The 24,075-nt window shown below is 38.2% G+C and overlaps 1 protein-coding gene across 1 annotated transcript in view; it reads left to right on the forward strand.

Annotated features, from left to right (window-relative positions):
• The window catches only part of LOC141807235 (E3 ubiquitin-protein ligase RNF31-like), a 35,422-nt gene that overhangs the window by 9,695 nt on the left and 1,652 nt on the right, over window positions 1–24,075 (forward strand). The window contains exons 13-33 of the mRNA XM_074693074.1: window positions 2,495–2,680; window positions 2,761–2,967; window positions 3,077–3,250; window positions 3,512–3,610; window positions 5,546–5,635; window positions 5,747–5,861; window positions 5,942–6,054; window positions 6,148–6,261; window positions 8,084–8,132; window positions 8,645–8,741; window positions 9,922–10,093; window positions 12,814–12,862; window positions 14,102–14,149; window positions 14,887–14,888; window positions 16,006–16,128; window positions 16,215–16,395; window positions 18,657–18,790; window positions 21,306–21,399; window positions 21,944–22,003; window positions 22,099–22,488; window positions 23,899–24,011. Coding sequence (XP_074549175.1) covers window positions 2,495–2,680; window positions 2,761–2,967; window positions 3,077–3,250; window positions 3,512–3,610; window positions 5,546–5,635; window positions 5,747–5,861; window positions 5,942–6,054; window positions 6,148–6,261; window positions 8,084–8,132; window positions 8,645–8,741; window positions 9,922–10,093; window positions 12,814–12,862; window positions 14,102–14,149; window positions 14,887–14,888; window positions 16,006–16,128; window positions 16,215–16,395; window positions 18,657–18,790; window positions 21,306–21,399; window positions 21,944–22,003; window positions 22,099–22,488; window positions 23,899–24,011 — 2,610 coding nt within the window. The remainder of the gene's footprint in view (window positions 1–2,494; window positions 2,681–2,760; window positions 2,968–3,076; window positions 3,251–3,511; window positions 3,611–5,545; window positions 5,636–5,746; window positions 5,862–5,941; window positions 6,055–6,147; window positions 6,262–8,083; window positions 8,133–8,644; window positions 8,742–9,921; window positions 10,094–12,813; window positions 12,863–14,101; window positions 14,150–14,886; window positions 14,889–16,005; window positions 16,129–16,214; window positions 16,396–18,656; window positions 18,791–21,305; window positions 21,400–21,943; window positions 22,004–22,098; window positions 22,489–23,898; window positions 24,012–24,075) is intronic.

Raw genomic sequence — 24,075 nt, forward strand, 5'->3', positions numbered from 1 at the left:
TTGACTAATAAAATGTTTTGTTTTTTTAATGTAAGATAAAATCTGAATCCTGAGATAAAAGTCAGAATTGACCTTAATCTAACATTTATGTTTTTTTTTAATTGCAGAATTCTGAGATTTAAAGTCTGAATTCTGAAAAACCAAGTCGTGTTTCTGAGAAAGGAAATTGTAATTTTAAAAAAATGATTTTTTTATCAATGGCCCTAATCCTCCTCCCAAGAGGTTTTTATTGGACTAATTTTTTAAAATGTAAAATGAATTAATTCTGACTTCTTAAATCCAAATTGACCTATATTCCACAATTCTGCCTTTTTTCAGAATTCTGACATTAATCCTCAGGAAAAAAATTTTTTTTTTTTAATTATTTTTTTTCTTAATTTCCCTAATCCTCCTCCCAGGGGTTTTTTTAGATTGACCTTTTTAAATGTTAGATAATTTTTTAATTCTGACATTAGTGCTGGAATCTACCTTAATTCCAGAATTCAGCCTTTTCTTTGCTGAATTCTAGAGATCAAAAATGGGAATTCTGACTTGAATCCCAGAATTCTGACTTTTTTCAAAATAAAAAAAAATAGTTTAACAAAAAAAAAGGACTTTTTTTTCTCAAAGGCCCTAATCCTTCTCACAAAAAGGTATTAAATTGACTTTTATATATAAATATATATATATATATATATATATATATATATATATATATATATATATATATATATATATATATATATATATATATATATATATATATATATATATGTAGTGTCCACGGTATCCTTTGTTTTAAACCTTAAGTGTGAAGCACTCCTGGGCTGACTGTTCCTGACGCTTGTGGTGCATGATGAAAAAAGAGTCCAGATGATGCGGTTGAAAAAATAAATAATGACATTTATTTGAGTCCTGGTTTTAACTTTTCAATAAAGAAGCTTAAACTAAAAATTTCACTGCGATCTGTGCACGCCCGCAAGGTCTAAAGACTGTGCCCCAGTCAGCCACACCTCTAGGCTGACGTGCTCTCCTTTTACGCTCCCCACCTGCAGGGATCACAGTCAATAGGCACACCCACCACACAGCTTGGTTAAAAATATAACTCAATAAATAAATACATATTAACTAAGGAATTGGCTCCTACAATATATATATATATATATATATATATATATATATATATATATATATATATATATATATATATATATATATATATATATATATATGTAAAATAAAACTGGAATCCTTGGATTAAAGTCAGAATTAATCTTAATCCACGAATTCTGCTTTTATTTTTTATTTTAATTTTCTTTCAGAATTCTGAGATTTGAAGACTGAATTCTGAGAAAAAAAAATTAAATAAAAACAAAAAAATGTTTTTTTTTCTCAATGGCTCCAATCCTCCTCCCAAGAGGTTTTTAATTGTGCAATATTTTTTATCATATTAAATAAATTTTGAATTCTGACTTCAGAGTCAGAATTAACCTAAATCCTAGAATTTTGACTTTTTTTTTTTTGCAGAATTCTGAGATTGAAAATCAAAATTCTGACTTAAGTCCCAGAATTCTGACCTTTTTTCTTAGGAAAAAAAATGTAATAACAACAAAAAAAAATGTTTTGTTTTTTTCTCAATGGCCTTAATGTTCCTCCCAAGAGGTATTTTATGTACCAATATTTTTTAATGTAAAATAAAACTTGAATTCTGACATTAAAGTTGGAATTGATCTTAAACCTAGAATTCTCATTTTTTTCCTGAGATTAAAGGCAGAGTTCTGAGAAAAAAACGTCAGAGTTCTGGCTCTTATCTCAAAAAATTAGTAACAAAAAAGACAATTTGATTTTTTTTTAGCAAAGTTTTGAACTTATTTTGTGCCCTCAAACTTTCTATAAAGACCTAAAGTGAGAGCTGCAGCAGATCCACCAGAGCAAGTTTTGTTTTCTGCAGAACATCTTGGGCACAAACAGCTGAAATCCTTAAAGTTTCTGTCTGATCGTTTGGGACTCGGTGCTCATGTTGTCCTGAGGTCATTTTGACCTCATGTGAAATCCTTCACCGTGAGAACACACAGAGTTTTTCTTTCTGTAAACGATTGGCCTTTAACTACAAACAAAGGAGAAAATCATGTTTTTCTTCATTTTCTGCATCATTTCAAAGTCTTTAATCCTCATTTGTGTTTTATGAGCTCTGGATGTTCATGAAGCAAATTTTCACATTGTGATAAATACGTTGATTAAAACACGTCAGCTGAAGGAGCTCTGGTGTTTTCTGTCGTCCTTTAATCCGGCAGAGTTAGCTTATGCACAGTCTAAATGTAGTTTAGACGTCACTGGATTGAATTATGTTCGTGTGCGTAGCTCAGGATGTGGTTAATGTCTGTGTGATGGATGAAAGATTTTAACGCAGATGCTGGAACACGAGATCTGGAGTCATTATGTGTGTGTGTGTGCATTAGAGACACTTAGCTGCTGTTTCCCTCTCCCTCTGCTCTGTGTGTGTGTGTGTGTGTAGATGAAGGAGCTGCACTCTCTGGGCTTCAGAGACATCCTGCAGTGTGAGGAGGCGCTGCGTCAGAGCGGAGGGGAGGTGAGAGGAGCTCTGTCTCTGCTGCAGCGCCCCCTCCTGGAGCAGTTCCACCAGCGGATCTGGACCGACCAACCAGAGCCGCCGATCGATCCCCAACACCCGGACAAACAGGTGTGACTTCTCCTGGAGCCTCTACTGTTGCTGGCGTGTTTGTTTGACGTCGCGTTAACTCTTTGTGTGCTCCTCCGCAGAGGATGTGCCGACGTCTGCTGGCGCTGTACGACCTGCCCAGCTGGGGGCGCTGTGAGCTCGTCCTGTCGCTGCTTCAGGATACAGACGTGTCGTACTCTCTGGAGGACGTGGTGCAGGCTGTGAAAGAGTCCCCGGACAAAGACTTCATCAGGCGTCTCCTCAACAACGAGTGTCCCTGCTGCCTGTGCATCTTCCCCCGCAGCAAGGTGCGTCACAGAGGAGGAGGAGGAGGAGGCGGGTTTCCCCACATTTAACAGAATTTTTTATTTTCTGTCAGAGCTCTTCACCTCTCCTTCTCCTCCCTCGTGTCTCCAGATGCAGTCTCTGACTTCCTGTCAGTGCTCCGTGTGTCACGACTGTTTCCGGCAGCACTTCACCATCGCCGTCAGGGACAAACACATCAGAGACATGGTGTGTCCCGTCTGCGGCGAGCCGGACATCAACGACCCCGAGCTGATGGACAGCTACTTCTCCACGCTGGACATACAGGTACACGGAGACGCAGGCGTGGAGAAATCTACGTCTGTACTCATAAAGTGAAAAAAGCAACTTATGAAATCAAATTGATCTTCTTTCTTATCAAAGTTGTTCTTTCTCGTCTGAGTCACTTTGGATGAAAAAACTCTTTTAAAGCTTCAGATCCAGATAAAAGAAGTTGCAACAAGTTCCAACCTGTGATAACACAAATATTTAGTCAAATTTTTATCATTCCCAGTGACATTTCTGGAGTTCTTTGTTCTGTTTTTGCAGCTGCGGAGCTGCTTGGAGCCCGACGTCTACGACCTCTTCCATAAAAAGCTGACGGAGCAGGCGCTAATGAAAGATCCAAAGTTCCTCTGGTGTAATCACGTAAGAATCCTCCGTCCTCATAAATCTGTTCCCCTGCTCTTTCTCTGTTACTTAACCAGCTCTCGTAAATCTGATTCACTCCCCCAAAGTGCAGCTCACGTCTCACAGAGATAAGATAACAGACGTCAAACACTCAGCCCTCGAAAGAGGAAGAAGGAGGAGTCACATACTGGAGGTTTTGAGATTTCTGCTCATGTTTTATGCACTCAGAGTAAAAAGTAATTTAATCGTGATTATTGACATGGGAGGAGCTTAAATGTGTTTACATGAAGCACTTTTTATTCATTTAACTGTTGCATAAATTATTTCTTTTTTCTTGCTCTCATCCAATTTAACCTCCTACATCAATTCTCCTTTATTAAATTATTAAAAATTGTGAATATAAGATTGGATAATGCAGGGAGGCTTTATTTTAAAAAGCACATTTCTGTCTCCTGGAAACATTCCTCAGAGAGTTTGGTCCATATTGACATGATAGCATCACACAGTTGCTGCAGATTTGTCGGCTGAACATCCATGATGAGAATCTCCCGTTCCACCACATCCCAAAGGTGCTCTATTGGATTGAGATCTGGGGACTGTGGAGGACATTTGAGTACAGGGAACTCATTGTCATGTTGAAGAAAGCAGTCTGAGATGATTCCAGCACAGTTGGTACTAAGGGGCCCAAAGTGAGCCAAGAAAATATCCCCCACACCATTACACCAGCAGCAGCAGCCTGAACCGTTGATACAAGGCAGGATGGATCCATGCTTTCATGTTGTTGAGGCCAAATTCTGAGCCTACCATCTGAATGTGGAGCAGAAATCCAGACTCATCAGACCAGGCAATGTTTCTCCAATCTTCTATTGTCCAGTTTTGGTGTTGCTGTGTGAATTGTAGCCTCAGTTTCCTGTTCTTAGCTGACAGGAGGGTCACCCGGTGTGGTCTTCTGCTGCTGTAGCCCATCTGCCTCAAGGTTGGACGTGTTGTGTGTTCAGAGATGCTCTTCTGCAGACCTCGGTTGTAACCAGTGGTTATTTGAGTTACTGTTGCCTTTCTATCAGCTCCAACCAGTCTGTCCATTCTCCTCTGACCTCTGGCATCAACAAGGCATTTTGGTCCACAGAACTGCTGCTCACTGGATATTTTCTCTTTTTGGGACCATTCTCTGTAAACCCTAGAGATGGTTGTGGGTTAAAATCCCAGTAGATCAGCAGTTTCTGAAATACTCAGACCAACAACCATGCCACGTTCAAAGTCCCTTAAATCACCTTTCTTCCTCATTCTGAGTTGCTGCCATGTGATTGGCTGATTAGAAATTTAAGTGAACGAGCAGTTGGACAGGTGAGCCCAATAAAGTGGCCGGTGAGTGTACATTTAAAATTGAAAACAAAGAAAATCAGGTGATAAAATTAAATTTTAAGCAGTTATTTTTGCTGTCTTTTATTGCTTAAAGATGTATTTTGATGTGTGTAAAGAGAGAAAATACTTAAGTTTTGCAGCTCTGTGGGATTTAAGGACAAATAAATGACCACAAGTCCTTTTAAGAAAAATAGTATCTGGCACATAAAAGCTTTTAAAGATGAAAATAGGGCGCCGGTTTGGCCTTGATGTGAAGTCATACACCTGTTTCCTGCTCTATTTGCGTCTTGTCCGCTCAGGAAAATAAATGCATACAAGACAAAAAAAAACAACTTAAAAAAGAAAACAGGAAGGAAATGAAGAGGAGAAAAAGATTTATCGAATTTATTAGATTTAACACAACAGGGGTCTTGGCTCAGCCTCAGAGAGGATCAGGAGAACGGGTCTCTTTCTTTGGAGACCTGGTAGTGGACCCAGAGCTCCCTGAAGGGATCAAGTCTGACCTGGGAACACTTCAGGGTGACCTGATCCTGGACAAACAAGTAACAAAGGAGGAAAGTTAAAGTTTGATAATGATGTCTTCATCCTCAGTGCACCTACGGCTTCATCAACGAAGGAGACCAGCTGAAGGTCACCTGTCTGTCCTGCCAGAAGAGTTTCTGCGCTCAGTGTAAGAAACCTGTGAGTACAAACATCCTTTCTTATCATCTTATCTCAGGAATTCAGCCTTGAAGCTTCGTTTCAGTGGGAGTTTGTGTCTCCTAACCTCTTCCTCTGTGGGTGGTGGGTCAGTGGGAGCCTCAGCACCAGGATCTGTCCTGTGAGGAGTTCCAGCAGTGGAAGAGGGAGAACGACCCGGAGTATCAGAGGCAGGGCCTGGCCGGGTATCTGCGAGACAACGGCATCAGTGAGGACACAAAAACTCATTCACCACTTAGTTAAAGTCTGGATTAAACAGATTTATCAGTTTGTGTTGTGTTTTTGCAGCCTGTCCGTCCTGCAGGTTCCAGTACGCTCTGACCAAAGGTGGCTGCATGCACTTCACCTGCACCCAGTGCAGGTACCAGTTCTGCAGCGGCTGCAACAACCCGTACCACAAGGTCAGAAACAACACACACACACTGGTTTCACCTGCTCTGTTGTTTTCTGTGTTAATTAAATCATAATTGAACTTGTTGTGTTCACTCCTGCAGACCATGTGTAAGACGCCTCAGTGTAATTTCCCCGGTCTCCACGCTCACCACCCCAGAGACTGTCTCTTCTATCTCAGAGACTGGGAGCCGCACAGACTCCAGGCTCTGCTGCAGGTAAACACACACACACACACTCCATGTTTTTCTCTTTTTACAGGGACCTGGACCCTCTTTTACCTTATTTTAAACCCACAGTTTTAAATCTTGGTGTAAAAGTTGACAGTGATCTTTACTTGGATCAATAAATAAATTTAGTTGTTAGATCCAGTTTTTATCACCTCAGGCTTTTATCCAAGATTAAATCGGTTTTATCCTTTAATGACTTTGAACAAATGATTCTTGCTTTTATTTCCACACGGTTGGACGACTGTAACGCTCGCTATGTTGGTGTAAACCAGGTTTCCCTCCCACGCTGTCAGTTAGTCCAAAACGCAGGTGCTCGTCTTTTAACAGGAGCACGAAAGCCTGAACACACCACCCCGATCCAAGCGTCCCTCCATTGGCTTCCCATTCGTTTTAAGATTTTATTTTTTGTTTTTAAATCCTCAGTACATTTCTGACCTTTTAAATATTTACACTCCCTCACAGTCCCAAAATCCTGTTTAAAGACCAGAGGTGATCCAGCCTTTTCCCAAATTATGCAGCTCAAAATAAAAACATCCCCCTCTCTACAGATTTTTAAATCGCATCTTAAAACTCATTTTTATTCTTTGGCTTTTAATTCAACATGAGAGTTGTGTAATCTGTGTCCTTTTATGTCTTAATGGTCTTAACCCGGAGTCTGTATAAAACATGGACGTAGTCACGCCGACGTCATCCGTCTGTTTCTGAAACGGAAAATGAAGCATATCGGCTTTAGCGGCCATATTGGTAGTGGCAAGGGCTTCGCGTACAGCTATAGAGCGCCTGTCAGACACGTGACCCTGAGCTGTGCCTCTGATTGGGCGAGCTCCCGATCTTAATGTCCTCTGAACGACCTAGTTAGGAAAAAAGTTCACACCCCAGTGTGTGCCGATAGTAAAATTAGTGATTCAGACAGGAGACGTTTTTTGAACCAGGCTGTTAATTTCTGATTTGAAAACAGCTTTTTTTGGCTTGTTGTGTGACTTCTGCTACTTCCAGAGCCAGCCTCAAGTGGACACTGGAGAAACAGCAGATTTTAGCACTTTGCTGCTTGTCTCGACCTCTTTGATTTTATGTCTCTTGATGGTTTCTATTTGTTATTTTAATCATTTTATTTGTTTTATTGATGTTCTTATTTGATGTTTATTGTGAACTTTGGGAAACTTGACTGTTTTTAAAAAGTGATGGGTATCGAATTAGGTACTTTTATAGGTACCGATTCACGCAAATTCTTAAGGTATCATGTTTGGGTACCTAAAAGCATCCCTGTGACTGTGAGGGAGTGGAAGAGTAGGTGATTTTCCATGCTGGACATAAACACAGCATTACAAGGTTATATATTGAAGAATTAATATGTTGAACTGAAAAAACTGAGATTTTATTATTAAACAAATTTATATTTTTTTACCACATAAACACAAAAAAGTACTGAAAATTGGTACCGTTGAGTACCAATACTGATTGCGAGGTACCGGGCATTAATACTGTGTCGTTTCAAATGTGAAAGGTACCCATCCCTACATTTCTACTCACTGAACCCACAACTTCATCTTTTTTATCTCTATTTTGAGTGGGATGTAAAATGAGCTTTCACTTCCTTTGGGCTATAAAAGAAAAATGAAGCCCTTGTGCAGTTATAGACTTACTGGAGATAGTTTAGGTGAGGACAAACCAAAAATATCAACAGAAACTTTCTATGTCTTTAGACTACATTCAGGACAGGACTGTAACATCAGAACAAGTGTAGTGGGAGATGTAATAATCTGGATAATGTGAGTTTCAACGATTGTTGTTAATGAACTTTTTCTCTCAGAGACACGGCGTGGAGTTCAACACAGATCCTTCAGACGGAGCTCAAACTGGTAAAACACCTCAAATCCTTCTTTTCTCATTCTCTTTTCATCAAGTTCAGGAAGAACAAACAAAACATTTAAGTGTGAAGATATCTCGATTATGAAATCCAAAAACTTTAACTGAAACAAACGGTGGCCGGTGGGTGTCAGACGATTCATGAAACTACAACACAATGAAAGTCAAACGAGGTTACGTAGGTTTACGTTAGAGTTAGAGGTAGATTAATCATAGCTTAAGTTATAAAAGAAAACAGTCATTACCTACGTTCACAACTTTTCTGTGTGTGAGGAAAACTGTCCCTTAACTTCAGTTGCCGACACCTATCAGCCACCGTACAAACAGATTTGATTTTGTAAACTTCATTGATGAGTTGATCTGCTCTCTTTAACTTCTTGTCTGTTTTTCATCTGAAAGTCTGGTTTTATTGCCAGTTTTAGAAATGGTTTGTGGTGAATTTATCAACGCAGACGATGAAAACATCCGATGAATCACTGACTCTGTCTCCTCCTCTGTGACTCAGACGCCTGCTGCGTGATGGAGCAGAAAGATGAAGACGGTCAGCAGTTCGATTCAGCCTGTGGGGTCAAAACAGAGCCGGGACACGCTGGACTCTGCGAGTGAGTGTGTCTCCATTTTTATCACTTTTATCATAGTTTACTATTCAATCATTTAAAAACAGACCTCAAACGTTTCCCTCTTCAGACTTTTTTCTCGTCGACTGTTTTGACAGAAACACCTCTGTTTTTAGTGAATCAGCACTAAAAGACTCTGAAAACACATAAAAAATCCTTCGCTTTGATTATTCTGAAACGCTAAAGGAAGACCAGCCCTCTCTCCTGGGGTTCCCAAACACTTCCTGTTTGCCTGCAGAGTGGTTTTTGTCACAGCGGGAGGTCTGTGGTTGGCATGTCTCTGGAAAAACAAACACATTTTCTTTTCTTTTTTTAAGGTCATCCAGGAAGCAAAATTGGTGTCATCTCAGTGCAGGGTTTGAGTAACAGTTTATTTCTGAAAGCTGTTTCAGAGACGAGCTTAAAAATCTGTGTTTAGTTTCAGCTCTCAGATACACTGTCAATCTGAATCCCCTACACTTCTGATCACTTTGGAAAATCTGGAGTCAGAGAAAAAGCAGCAATCAGCAAGTTTGAAGCATAGACTGTAAAAAAAAATGGAGGTCTCCACAAAAACTGCTCCCCCTGGTGGCTGGCTGCAGTATAGGTAAAAAAAAAATCCATCTTTCCAGTCATTCCAGATGGGCTGGGATCAAACTTTAAAAAATTAATACAGCTCGTAGAAATGTTTCTCACGTCTGATTGTTGTGGTGATTTAAACATATTATTGGGTTGTCTTGTATCCAAGTCCTTTTTTTTTTCTGAAAAGTTTCGTTTTCATTAGTTATACGAGGTTAAAAACGAGGCTTTACGTAATGTTTTTTTCAGGGATTGTAAAATATGTCTGGAGGTAGAGTCAGGAAGTGATTAGACTCTCGAAAGAAAAAAAAAATATATTATTTTAGTCAGCTCCACTCAGATTCTCCCAGAATCCCTCATCGTCGCTACTGCACAGACTCTGGATCCAAACTGCTACAATGGCGGTCGCCTGAGATGGCGGTATTTTGGCTTCAAAACCGTACAATGATTAATGGCAGGGCCACGCTGTCCACTCTATATACAGTATATGGTTTGAAGCCCAATAGTTTCTTATTTTAGAAGTCTGCCTCAAGTGGACACTCGAGGAACTGCATCTTGAAGCATTTCCCAGTAGCTTGTTTCCTGAAGTTTCTGCCTGTTCCTGCAGGAAGCACTACAAGGAGTACCTGGTGAGCCTGATAAACATTCACTCTCTGGACCCGGCTGTGCTTTACGACCTCGAGGAGCTGCTCCGGGCGTGTGATCGCCACCAGGTGGACAAGCAGAGAGGAGACAACGAGGAGGACAACGCTTACCAAGCCCGACTGCTCACGGTGAGACACGTCAGGGTTCAACGCTGCTGAAACACCTCAACAGAAACAGAAACACTTTAATCTGACATGTTTCATCTCTGTGTTTTGTTTTCTGTCTCACAGAAAGTGATGGAAGTTCCTCTGGGAGAAAAAGTTCCTCGAAACAAATAAAATAACCTTCAGAAACCGAGCTGAAGAACAATCAAAGAGTAAACTAAGCTTGTCTACGTCATGAATGTTTGAAGCATGACTCCACCAGCTCTGACGAAACAAATGATCACTTCTCATTAAACCTTTTAGACGAACTGAAAGTGAAAACTTGGATGAATCTGTCTGAACTTGTTCCACCTGCTCCTGTGGGATTGTCATCTCATTGTAGACTCCACCTTTCATTAACGCTGCACCCTAATGTTTCTAAAGAAAGTTATTTTTGTCTATGGAGATGAAACACACAAAGACATCAAATATATTTTGCACTTGAAAGCAGATCAGATTATTCTCTTAAAGAAGCTTTATTTGAGCAGAAGATTAACACGATTTGAAGGAAGTCAGAGGTTGTGCTGATGTTTGGTCTTTGGACTGTTAATCATTTATAGAAAATGTATGAATCAATCTTAATAAAAAAAAATACAGATAAATCTAAATGTGCTTTATTCTTTAGCTTGAAGTATGTACCCTGTGCTTTTTATGTAATATCTAGAGTGAAACAAACTTTTTACTTCCCTATGCATTCATTACAGAAACTTTACTGAGTGAATGTAAACATGAGAAACACATAAAACATTGTTTACACTCCCTCCACCTTCTTTTATTTAATCCCCCGGCTTTCAGTCTTAAATTCCCCAGAAAACCTTTCAACAGCAGGGTCACCTGGATGTTGCATCAGCTGTTTGACTGATAAGAAATTCAGTTCTCAAAGTGCGTTAACGACTGTGTGCTGTGTTAAAGTAATATGAGCAAGTTTTCATTGTTGTCACCATAAATATGCCTCGGGTTTCGAGCTTTTGCTATTTATTTGACATTAATTACTCTTTAATACATTTATTTTCTTCACTGTAGCATTTTTATTTGTTTCTAAACTTCACATTTAGTCTCAGATTCAAATTTCTTGCTCATTATTTAAGTTAAGTTGCCCTTCAGGTTTAAAACAATACAAATAATAAATAAACTTTTTATTTACTTCTTTTTTTTTTGCAAATACAACAAACATTTAAGACAACTTATGACGGACAGGGTCATTACAAGTGAGTTTAAGTGATTTTACATGATATATTATACAATAATTAAGAAGAAAATGAGTTGAACAAAATTTAACACGCATAAAATCATACACACACACAAAACGAGATGAGAGGGGACACAAGATTAAATAATTAACTTATTAAGCAACAGTTGATTTCTTAAATTTGCAAAATAAATCTGTTTTACATTTAAAATCACTGTATGTATCATTACATTTATTATAAATAAAATGCTCAGTTTTTTGTTTAAATCATTTTAAGGCAGAAAGAAATGAAACTATACTGATAGTCATATTGAAAAAGAGAAAAACTTTTTTTTTATTATTATTTCTAAGATAGTTTTCTCAACCATTTATTCAAATCTTTGTTTATGAATTTAACTATTATTTTATTCTATTTCTTCTACTACTTTGATTTGAGTTAGATTTATTTATTATTCATATAAATATATATACACTGAACTTTATGGATCTGGATCTGGGGAATGGGTGGGTTTTGATTTGGGTTTTATGTTTTTTCTTTTTTAATTTCTTTAATTTATTTTTTATTATTCGTGAGATTTATTTAATTCAATTTAATTTATTTATATACTTAGATATTTTCCTTACATGTTTTCTCGGTTGTTTATACACTTCTACCACCTTGACAGTTATTGTAGATGATTATACCTTTTATCTGTATTCGGGTTATGATTACAATATCTGTATCTTTACCTACTGCACGTTAATTTACATTTGTAAATTTTTACAACTTGGAATCTATTTTTGTATTGTGCATAAATATCAGAATCAGAATCAGAATCACCTTTATTGGCCAAGTATTTTCAAGAATACAAGGAACTTGACTCCGGTTTAAACTGCACTCTCTCAGTACAAACGTGGATAGAATTACAAGAGTAGAAAAATAGAGTTTAAGTAGTAGAAAAAGAATAATAATTATTACAATATTAAATAAAGAACTCTGCACAGAGTAAATACAAAATATATACACAATTTAAGTTAGGAAAATAGTGCACTGAATAAATGTCATAAAAAATGTACAATTTGCAACAGGGAATGGAAGGTATCTGTATGTATAACGCAGAGAGGCAGAAACATAAAGCAAATAAAAATTTGATCACAAATATATATATATATATATATATATATATATATATATATATATATATATATATATATATATATATATATATATATATATATATATATATATATATATATATATATATTTATATACACACACATCTTTTTTGATATGTTATACATGTCATAGCAATATTTCTGCAGTGAGGTGGTGATACATATTTATTTTGAATTTAAAAAAATTAAGAACTACTTTTACAAGTGACAAAAAAATCATTAAAAATAGTCTACTGATTAAATTATTCAAGTATAATCACATTTGATAATTATTATGAATTTTCAGACGGTAAAATGAGTCTTAATAATGCGTTTTGTTTGTGTAGATATCATAAATGTTTCCGTCCGCTGTCGCCCCCTGCCGGTCAGCACTCGCAGCGTTTCCCCAAAGTCACGTGATTTCTGGGAAAAGGAGCGTCCGTAGAGAGTCCTCAGTCTGCAGCTCACAGCCACACACCGTCAGTGAGAGCAGTCCACAGGCACCGCGGAGGAAACGCGTTTGAGGTAAACGAAACTTAACTCCGCTTCCTCAATTTAACACGTTTAGAGTCTATTTTTGTTTAACTATAAATATCAGAGGAGCAGGTGAGCGGGAGGACAGATATATTCATTCATTAAAGCGATAGAAATCGATATAAACCGAGCGACATTAAAACGGTTTAAGAAGTGATGGGTTTCGGCGGTGGCTCAGAACTCCTAGTCTCAGTCTCCAAACGATATTTTCATCGAATTGAATCGATTTGAATGTGTTTATTTCCCTAAATTTGATTTTTAAATGGTAAATAAAGTGAAAAAACGTGTTGTTGTGTTGGATTGGACTTGCCCAGACAAGACGAACATCTAACGGATGTTTGTTTGTGTCAGACCGACTCTGTTTTGTGTTTTAGTGACTTCAATAACATCATGGCAGGAGTGAAAATGCGCTCCACTCGCAAACTGCGCGCCTGGATTGTGGAGCAGGTGAGTGTGTGTGAATACACAGTGTGTGGGTGTGAGTGTGTGTGTGTGTGTGTGTGTGGGAGGGGGGAGAAGGAAAGGGAAAGAGGTGATGGAGTCAGTGCTGGAAACAGAGCTGAAGTAAAAGTGTTTACCCAACACTTCATCCAAATATAGGATGTTTTAGCTTTAGAAAATAACTCATTCATTAATAATTAGGATTAATAACTATAGTATATGAATGTAGGAATCATCTACATATTAATTACACCTTCACAGTGCTGTTTTTATTCTGTCCAAACCACTGCGTAATCACAAATACTCTTTAATAATCCAAATCACTTGATGTGAAACTTACAAATTTGACAAAATTGGGACATTTATATGAAATAACTGTCTTGTTATATATAGAAGAATATATATATTTATAGGATAAATAATTTTTACTGTAGGTGTTTTCATGACTTAATTTTCATTAATCCTTCTAAGATTTTCTGAAATGATAAGGTTACACAAACGTTTCTCTTTGCTGGTTCATGGGCCTCAAACACCAAGGTCTACCCCCCTGATGGGCGTCCAGAGGGCTGGCCAATTAGAGAGGAGGGGGTATGTAAAGCAGGAAGCCTTAGAGGATAAGTTCGGGTTATACAGCTTTTACATTGTTTACAGAATGAAGTAGAACAAAATACTCACCCAGAAGGTTTTCCTGATCCAAGCAGTGCTTCGGGAATTATTTAGATCCAAAATCGTGCAGCGGACGTCCGTATGTTGGGATCCATCGGGGCGTAGACCGCACCGCTCCTAAAACTGCATTAATCGTCTAAAAACTTGTGTTTTTCACCAATATTCCATCATGGTCCGCTCCGGGTTAGTTCTCTGCTGCAGTCTGTGTCACTCCAGACAGCGCTGTGTGGCTGTACTGACCTCTGAACTGACGAAGACTTTGTTTACGTTTGCCCCTCTGCACATGCACAGTACTCTCTGGAAAGCTGACTCCACTTCCTCCTTTCTTTGAGCTCATCATCTGTTAACTCTGGCCCAAAACTGTTATGACACTCATTATATTCAAAGTTCTCCTCCACAACATCTTCATCAGATAGATATTCATCCATTTTACACAAAACTGGAAGAAGAAAGTCGTCATGTAGCCTGCCGTCTTCCCCTGAAATAATGAGCGGCACTGTGCATGCGCGGAGGGGCAAACGTAAACAAAGTCTTCTTGAGTTTAGAGGTCATTACAGCCACACAAAAATGTCTGGAGTGACACAGACTGCAGCAGAGGACTGACCTGGAGCGGACCATGATGGAATATTGGTGAAAAACACACGTTTTTGGATGATTAATGCAGTTTTAGGAGTGGCGCTGTCTATGCCCTGATGGATCCCATTATACGGACGTCCGCTGCACGATTTTGGATCTAAATATCTCCTGAAGCACTGCTTGGATCAGGAAAGCCTTCTGGGTGAGTATTTTGTTCTACTTCATTCTATAAACAATGTAAAAGCTGTATAAACCGAACTTATCCTTTAAAGAGACAGCAGCTAAACAAAGTTTTAGATGGAGACTGAAATTATGGTTAAGAGGTAACGAGAAAAATAGGGCTTTATTTGAGATTTAAAGGTCTCATATTATGCAACTTTTCACCAAGTTTAAATAAGTGTCAGAGGTCCCAGTACAGTCAATTCAAAGTTTTTTGCCTCAAAATCCAGTTGTGTTGCGTAGATATGGCTCATAGAAGCGTCGTGGTTCAGTTATACCAGTTTGATCCAGAGTATGACCCAGAAGGAGAGACACCTGACGAAATCCAAACTCTACGGCTGCAACAGGACGTTTCTGAGTGGTTGGTAACTACTGCAGTTAGCATCAGGTAAATAAGGCTAACGTTAGCAGCTTGATGCTAACCAGAGTTATATGACCATACCGAGCAGAAAGAAGTGTGTGCAGCCTGGACTGTTAGTTTTTAGAGACAGTACCATGAGGGACATCTATCAACAAACTAAACTGCAGCAGTAACACACACACATCAGTGGTGACTGTGGTCTAAGCGTTCATAATAACAGCTGAGAGTGCGTTCACTACCCTGTAGCACAACATTAGCTCCGCCGAGGGCTACCACGATGAGTAGACACATCCGTCCACACAAAAAATAACATTTTGTATATAAAGCCAGCTTCATGTGTAATATATGTCCATGTATCTTCTCTTTAATGTCCCCTGATATTAATTTACTCGTGTGTTAACGTAGTAACGCGCCATAGTACTGTTACAAAACCAGTCTAAAGTGAATTTTGCACAATATGGGACCTTTAAATCATGTGAAGATACTACGGGGACCCCAGAGAGACAGAATAAGACTAAAAAAAGCACAGTACCTCCTCTTTGATGATGGTTTTTGCATTTTGCAGCTTCTCACTCAGATTTCTTGGTGCTGCCACATAAGTTTGGATAAATTCAAAGCAAAATGCTCGTCTGTTGGTGTTCACATTCAGACTATTTTCCTAATAAGTTTGGGGGAATATCCAGGTGAAGTGAAGTGTGTGTGTGTGTTTAAAAAGGTATGAGCAGCCTGTGAGGTAAGACTCAGGGTTCAGCTCTCATTGACTTTAGTATCTGTTGTTTGCAGGTTAACAGTGGGAAATATCCGGGGCTGATGTGGGACGATGAGTGCAAAACCATGTTCCGCATCCCGTGGAAACACGCAGGGAAACAGGACTTCCGTAAAGACGAGGACGCCGCCATCTTCAGGGTCTGTAAACCAGCTTCACACAGACCTCACATTCGAACAGCTTCAGCAGATTCTGTGGACTAACCCTCTGACTTTGTCCTCTCCAGGCGTGGGCGGAGTTTAAAGGGAAAATGTCAGAAAGAGAGCAAAACAACCCGGCGGCCTGGAAGACCCGTCTGCGCTGCGCGCTCAGCAAGAGCGCAGAGTTTCAGGAGGTGACAGAGCGAGCTCAGCTGGACATCTCAGAGGCGTACAAGGTGTACCGCCTGGTCCCCTTCAACGAGCAAGGTGAGACACACACACACATGCTGCTCGGGTTTAAAGATGTCAAAGAAACGGCTTCAGGGGCTGAATTTTCATCCTGAGGAGGATAAAGATGGTTTCAGTCATCTGATCCGATCCAAACTGACTCACCACTGTTAGCAAAACAGGGAGTCACAGCTTGTTAGCTGGTAGTTGCTGTTTATCTTGAGCTCTCAGTTTCAAGGTGTATGAATTTGCTTGTTTTCTCATCATATATGACTTCAAATCAAAGATACAGTTGATGCTCAGAGTGTTTGTTTTATCAAATTAATATATTTTTTTAATCCCTTGCTCTCATGTGAAACAGAAAGTATTCTTTGATGGCATTTTTTAACGATTATCCTTTCTCACAACGTGCCCGGACAAACTTTAAAACACGACCCTGTGGCTATAAACATTATCCACATGAGTAAACGCAGCTTGAGCAGAGAAATTTAGAAATGTAAATGCTGTAACCCTCATTTTGAAAATGACTTGTTGTGTTTATCACGTTGGTTGAGGTGCGAGGTGAACAGTCAAACTCAGGTTTGAATGATTTGTTTGATTTCACACTTGAAAAGTTAACATGTGGCTTGTTTCATGCCTGTGATGGTTTTTCCTCAGTGTTTAAGATGAGTGACATGAGACGGCTGCTTTTCTGTTGGTTTAATAGTTTTATCTGTTAGAGTGAGGAGTGACGGAGCTGCTGAAATAGATCCTGACAGGTCTTATCTCTGGCAACAAGCTGCTGGCTGAAAATTTGATATTCATGCCAAAAAAAAAATTTTCTCTTATTTGTGTCATTTCAATTTCAGCTGCATGTAAATTGAAGCATCCTATGAGGGTTAAATATTTATCTTAGTTTATCCAGTTTTCAGTACAGCAAGTCCAACTGCTCGTTAATGGATGTTCAGCCAACAAATCTGCAGCAACTGTGTGATGCTTTCATGTCAATATGGACCAAACTCTCTGAGGAAGGTTTCCAGGACCTAAAAGTACCAAAAAGGGGGCCCAACCCGGTACTAGCAAGGTGAAAAAATACATCCAATTTAGAAAAAAAAAAAAAAAAGTGTTACTATTTTTTCTGACTTTAGTCTCGGAAAAAAATAGTCACAAAAAATTTTGGCCTTTATTTTATTTATTTTTTTCAATGGCCCCAATCCTTTTCTGTAGCCAATAATAAAAGTGGAATAGCAACAGTAAAAAAAAAATCAGTGTTTGTGTTGAATTTGGCGCCCCCTATGGACAAAGCAGCCAGTCATATTCTGCCATCTTTTCACTGAGAAATGTTCGCCTCAACGTGAATTTTCTCTTTGGAAAAAGTTGAAATCATCAGTTTTCTCTCACGCTCTCTGAGATGTTAAACACCCACCCCCTCTGAGGCTGTAAAAATTAAATTATGGATGGTTTTTTTTGCTTTAAAGGTCACACTGTTTGGTTCCAGTGTTAGTCTGAAGGCTTTGATATTTGTGGTTTTCACCTTTTAGTCGAGAGCGTTGAACCACACGCCCACCTTCAGCCTCCAGTGAAACAACAAAACAAAATCTGATCACATGTCACACAGTTTAAGCTGCTCTCTTTGCCCCAAAACTTTCCTTCAGTCAGACTTTTTCCACCCTGAATCACATCCTCTCTCATCCCTCTTTGAGCTTCTTGACTATTTTGAATTGTGATCACTTTTATCGACACGTTAAGCAACAAAACTTGAAAATAAAACTTGTGAGAAAAAGTTTTACTGTCAGGAAGGAGTTTTGTGCAACAAACAAAGTCTGTTCCTTACTTTCATCAGGTTGGCTTCAGATGTTTGTGAATATTGACAGTGAGATGTTTCGACTCAGAGGAAACCGGATAATTTGTAGAAACATTCGTGAAAGTGAGCCACAGGCCTGCAGGTTTTATAAAAGATGTTTTTCATTGTTGTTGTTGTGCAAAGCTGCAGCTGGGGTCACCGTGACTTTCTGTGCACAGGGACACAGTCAGAAAACACAAAGTTCAGCTCTCAGAGAGAGGGATCTTTCTGTAATAGCTGCCTTCCTGTTGCTTCCTGAACTTATCTGCAGCGTTGCATGTCTATCAACTCAACCTGCAGGGAGGTGAGCTGATACTGGAGGGGAAAGTTCAGCCAACATCAACACCAAAACTGGGACAAGAGCTCAAACTGGGAAAAAGTCCAGCTCTGCAGCTCTGTTTCCACCTGAGAGATAAAAATGAATCATTAATGAGCTTTTTTAGGCTTATTAATAATGAATTTAATTGTGTTTTTGTAGGTGTTATCGTTCCTGAGAAGAAGGGCAAAGCATTAGCCAAAAAGACGCTGAAGAGGAGGAAGAGCAGCTGCGATTCAAAGAGCGAAGATGACAGCTGTGCGAAGAAGATAAAGTCGGAGGAGGTCTCTGTGCTGGTGAGTTTATTACACAGAAAACAGAGAAATTAAGCTGCACAGTCCAGAATCTCAAAGTGAAGTCAGAGCAAAAAAAGCTGCAGTTCCTTGAGTGTCCACTAGAGGCAAACATAAGCCAAGAAACTCAGTTTTCAACATGTTTACAAAAACAGTTTGAGGCGTGAAGCTCAGAAAAACTGCATGAACATTAAGATAAAGAGGTAGAAAGTTATTTACATATTTAGGGGCGTAGCTGAGTCCCTCTCGATTCTTTATTTTTAAGCTAAGTCTGACAGGGATTTTAGAAAAATTAAGGATTAGTGACTCAAAATGTGAAAGTTTTATCCTCTCGGTGGCACTGTTTTGAAACTAACATGAAAAGCAGATATTTAAAAGAGGTGAAGTGGTGGTAACTACCATATGGAAGATGATAAGTGCCACTAAAAATAACAAACATTTTTTTATTATTATTATTTTTTATTATTTTTATTTATTTATTTTTTTTGAGAAAAAAAATCAGTAATATTTTTTTGTTCATGATTTATTTATTTATTTTCAAGTAATTTTTCAACATGTAAACACAACGGTCACATAGTGTAGGAATTATTTGCACAATGTCAACTAGTTTCTGACATGGAGTGCATGTGAATGCACAGCTATGCAGCTATGGGTGACATAGCCTCAAAATTATATTACAATATTTTAAGGAAATTTGCGATAACGATATTTATGACGATGTGGGGAAAAAAACAAACAACTTATTATTAGAGGTTGCTGCTTTTGAACAACAGGATTTTTATTGCACACACTGTATGGAAGACACTTTTCACGTCATTTACTTCAACTACACAAACTTGAAATGTAAACATAGTTTGTTGGTCAGATCCAGAGGAAATCTGACAGTTAATCTTGGAGGTGAAAAACATCACATTTCTATACGACACAACACATTTTTTCTGCGTAGCACGGCACTCACGGTTTATCTGAGAATCAGGGGTGAAGCTGATATGGGGTTTGGATGTTCGGCTCAACCACACGTCCACCGTAGAGGCTAAAAAACTCCTCTTTTAGGCTCTAAATTCTCATGTGAGGACGAAGTCGATGCTGCCGTGCTACTTCCGCTCTCGGTCATTATTGTTCACAGCAGGGAGCATCATACGTCATTGTGTCTCTGCACTGTAAATATCACATAATGACAAATTTATATCATCAAAAAATTTACAGCGGTATTATCAGAGACCAGGGGTCTGCATTTCATTTAAGAGCCACAAAATCTACTTTATCTTCACAATTAAGACAATAAAGTAGATAAACTCTTTATATAGTAGAAATCTATTGAGTCATTATCTAAATGAGAAGTTTTTAAACAAAAAAAAAATCATGAAATTGTACATGGGATGTTTTGGTTTTTTATTTTTAATAAATTTGCCTAAAATTGTAAAAAAAAAAAAAAAAAAAAAAAAAAAAGACAAAGAAAAGAAAAAAAATGGAGATTTCAAAAATTAGCAAAAATAAAAAAAAAATTCAAAAACTGCAAAAATGTGCAAAAAAAAACAAAATTAGAAAAAATCTAAAAAAAAATAAATAAATTTCAAAAACTGCAAAAATGTGCAAAAAAAACAAAATTAGAAAAAGAAATCTAAAAAATTTTTTTTTTCGATAACTGCAAAAAATATGCAAAAAAAAAAAAATTAGAAAAAAATTTATATACATTTGAAATGTAATAAATTTGCTATTTTCTTTTCAAATTTTTGGAGAATGCTTGAATTTTAGAACATATTGATAATGTTGCTTTTCATTTTTTGTTGTTTGCTAATGTCCTGCCACATATCAACCGTGTTTATGAACCGGCATGTTTTCAGTTAAATGAATCCATCCGTGCAGAATTAAATCAGTATTTTTTCTTCCAAATTAGTCTTTTTGTAGATGTAGTTATCTTCCCAGGGCTGTTAAACTTGAGGTTAGCCACAGGTGCATTGAAAGTTGGTGGGCTGTTGATGTTGTAGGAGGTGAAGTAGAGCGGTGGCAGGCTTTATTGACAGATGGGATGAAGATTTAGTTCAACAAAATGTTGAATTATGATTTTATTTAGTGTTTTAATGGACGAGGAATGTCTGTATAGGGCAGTACATCACATACAGACGAGTGTGTCAGTGGGGCATTATCATGGAACCAAAAATAGGAGAGATGGAAAAAAAGGGACAAAAAGCAACAATACAAAAAAAATGGTTGTAATTACTGTACTTTACAAACCACATGCTATTGAAAAGTCAGAGTCTCAGACTTCTGAATTTTTACTCAAAAAAATTCTAATAAAAAAAAGAAGCATTTTTTTCTAGTGTCCCTAATCCTCTTCCGTACGATCACGCTGGCTGATCTCTGCAGCCAAAAAAGAAACACCAGCACAGTGATTCATTTAAGAGATGTGACGGGGTAACAGATTATTTAAGTAATGGCGTAATCTAATAAGAAGTGTTTCATACTCAGCGATTTCTTTCTCTGTGAGGTTAAAGTCTCTGACCTGTCTGATCCTCAGTATGATGACCCTGCTCTTGAGATCGAGATCCCGCCCCTGGCAGGCGAACCCTCAGACCTCACGAACTTCACAACAGCGACCATACAGGGAGAAGGTGAGATTCAATGTTTTCTTTTTCCTTTTTTTTTCAGCCTTATGACGTCCTGCATGTTCAAAATGTTCCCAAAGAAAAACTCATCTGTTTTTTTAACTTGCAGACCTCCAGGAGTTCAGACCCGCAGTGTAGCAGCGATTTGTTTTAGCCGACTTAGTAATTATTCTGGCCCAACAAGGCACTTAAAATATCCATCAGTGCAAGACATGTCAGTTTCTGTGACTCTTCTAGGAAAAAATCTGCAGACTTTGTCGTCCTGTCTTTTATTTTTTAAAGTTTCTCCCACCTTTCAAAATCTAAACCTGTGAGAGGAGATTACTCTGATTAAAAACGAAACTCTCCTCCAGACTTCACGTGAATCATCTGCGTTCCTGGAAAAATACGGTCAGAGGTCAGGAGGAAGTGTAAACACCGAGCTGTCGCATGCATCTCAGAGCTCAAACCTGGTCTGGTTCCTGTGTGGTTTGAGGTCAGGGTGCAGAGAGAACTGACTTCGACCACGAACATCTGATCTATCTTTTTTTTTCTATCTCTGTGTCTGCAGTGATGGATGAGTTACGGTTCGACCTGCGGATCCAGGAGAGCGTCCCTGATCCAACAGGAGGTAAGACTGTCGTCACGGTGGTTAATTTCCTCCCGCGATGGTTATCTGAAGTGCTTACAGATGCTTTAATCCCCACTTCCTGTTTGTCCCTCCAGACCAGGACTCCTTCAACGTGGTGGTTCATTATTTAGGACAGGAAGTCATGAGGCGTCAGATCCAGGGCACAGACGTCAGGATCCAGTACCTGCCGTCTTCTCCCGTTCCTCCCACGCCGGCTGTCATGAAGAGCACGTTTCCACGGATCTCTCTACCTGAGCCTCCGTCCACGCTGCAGGCCGGCCAGGAGCTGCAGGCGCTCTTCACCCTGCTGCCCTTCATGGAGAAAGGCGTGCTGCTGACGTCCACACCGCAGGGAGTCTACGGCAAACGCTACTGCCAGGGACGGGTCTTCTGGAGAGGGCCGCACATGAGCACGCCGGGGCTGCACAAGATGGAGAGGAACACGGACCCCGTGCTGCTGTTCAGTAAAGACCAGTTCAGGCAGCGTGAGTTCACAAACACCAGTGTCTGATCTCCTTCTTTAGACGATCATGTGTTTGCTTGATTTGCACACTGATCGGTTGGTCAACATTTCAAAGTCAGGTTAAAGATGCAAAACGTCCTGCGGCGAAGAGAAGCTTTGAAGGCTTCATTCAAATCAACCACAGAGGACGGGCCGAGTAAAAACCACAATGTTTATCAGTTTGATCAGGACAAACAGGTTCTTACCTCAGACTAACATCAGGCTGTGAGCTCATGATACATTTAGAAGTTAAATATTTCAGTTTTCACTCACTTTCAAATCAGCCAAAGTTACTAAAACAACCAAAGGACAGATTACTGTAATGAATGATGAGGTGCTGAAATGATAAAATCTCATCTGACACATATTTTTAAAACTTGGTCACACAACCTCGTTTTCATTGACTTAACAGAATCACCTTCTGCCCTCCTGTGGGTTATCAGTGTATTGCATGTACCTCATATTACTTCAATTTTTAGGATTAAAATAATCTCACAGATTAAATGTTATTAACCTTTAATCTATTTTACTTATTCTCCTACTCTGCTAAAAGTCACTCACAAAATCTCTCAAAAATGTTTCATAAAAACAGAAAAAAAATAATTAAATAACTTTGAAAATTTTTTTTTTTTGAAAATGCATAGAAAAAATTAATGAATGCAAAAACAATTTTTACATTTTCTTTTAAATATTATTTTGTATTTCACAACATACTTTTTTGTTTTGCCAAATTTTAAAAAATGTTTTTAGGCTTAAAATAATTTCACAGATTAAGTGTTATTAAAAAAGTCGCTCACAAAATCACAAAATGTTTTATTAAAACAGAAAAAAAAAAATTAACTTCGAGAATTTTTTTTTGAAAAATTTAAAATTTTCTTTTAAATATTTTTTTTTGCATTTCACAACAAACTTTCGTGTTTTGCCAAATTTTAAAAAATGTTTTAATACGTTTTTCTTTTTTGGGTAATATTTGAAATTTTTTATGACATGTTCTTGTTGTTTTACAAATTTTATTTTGAGTTTCTATTATTTAAATGTAATAATTTTTCTATTTATATAAAATTATAAAGCAACTTTGTGAGTTTTTCACATTTTAAAAATTAATGTGGTGTTTACTTTTTTTATTTATGTTTTTTAAAAAAAAATCAGATTTTTATTTTAAGATTTTTATCAGCATTTTACAAATATTTTAGTGTTATAAAATTATTTTTTTGTTTCAACTTTTTTTTTTTCTATTTTTTCTTGCACTCTTTTTCTGAGTTTTACGACTTTTGTATCTCGTGTAATCTTTTACTGCATTTGACCGTCAGGGCCTCCGTATCATCAAGTGTATTTAGTCTGCTCCTGTATGGAGATGTGTGTATTTATCTGTTTTTATCCTTTTCTCTATCAGAGCTGGAGAACTTCCATCCAGGCGGTGAGCCGCCTCAGTGCAGCGTCACTCTGTGTTTTGGAGAAGAGCTGAGTAACACTGAGGACACGTCCGGCAAACTCATCATCGTTAAGGTCAGCAGGCCAAGAAACACTTACTACAATAAAAAATGCTGTTTGATTTTTTCTTTTTTATCAC

This window comes from Halichoeres trimaculatus, unplaced genomic scaffold (genome assembly GCF_033239565.1).
Source record: "Halichoeres trimaculatus isolate MK-OKI-2021-1 unplaced genomic scaffold, fHalTri1.1 fHalTri1_scaffold_18, whole genome shotgun sequence".
Lineage (NCBI taxonomy): Eukaryota > Metazoa > Chordata > Actinopteri > Labriformes > Labridae > Halichoeres > Halichoeres trimaculatus.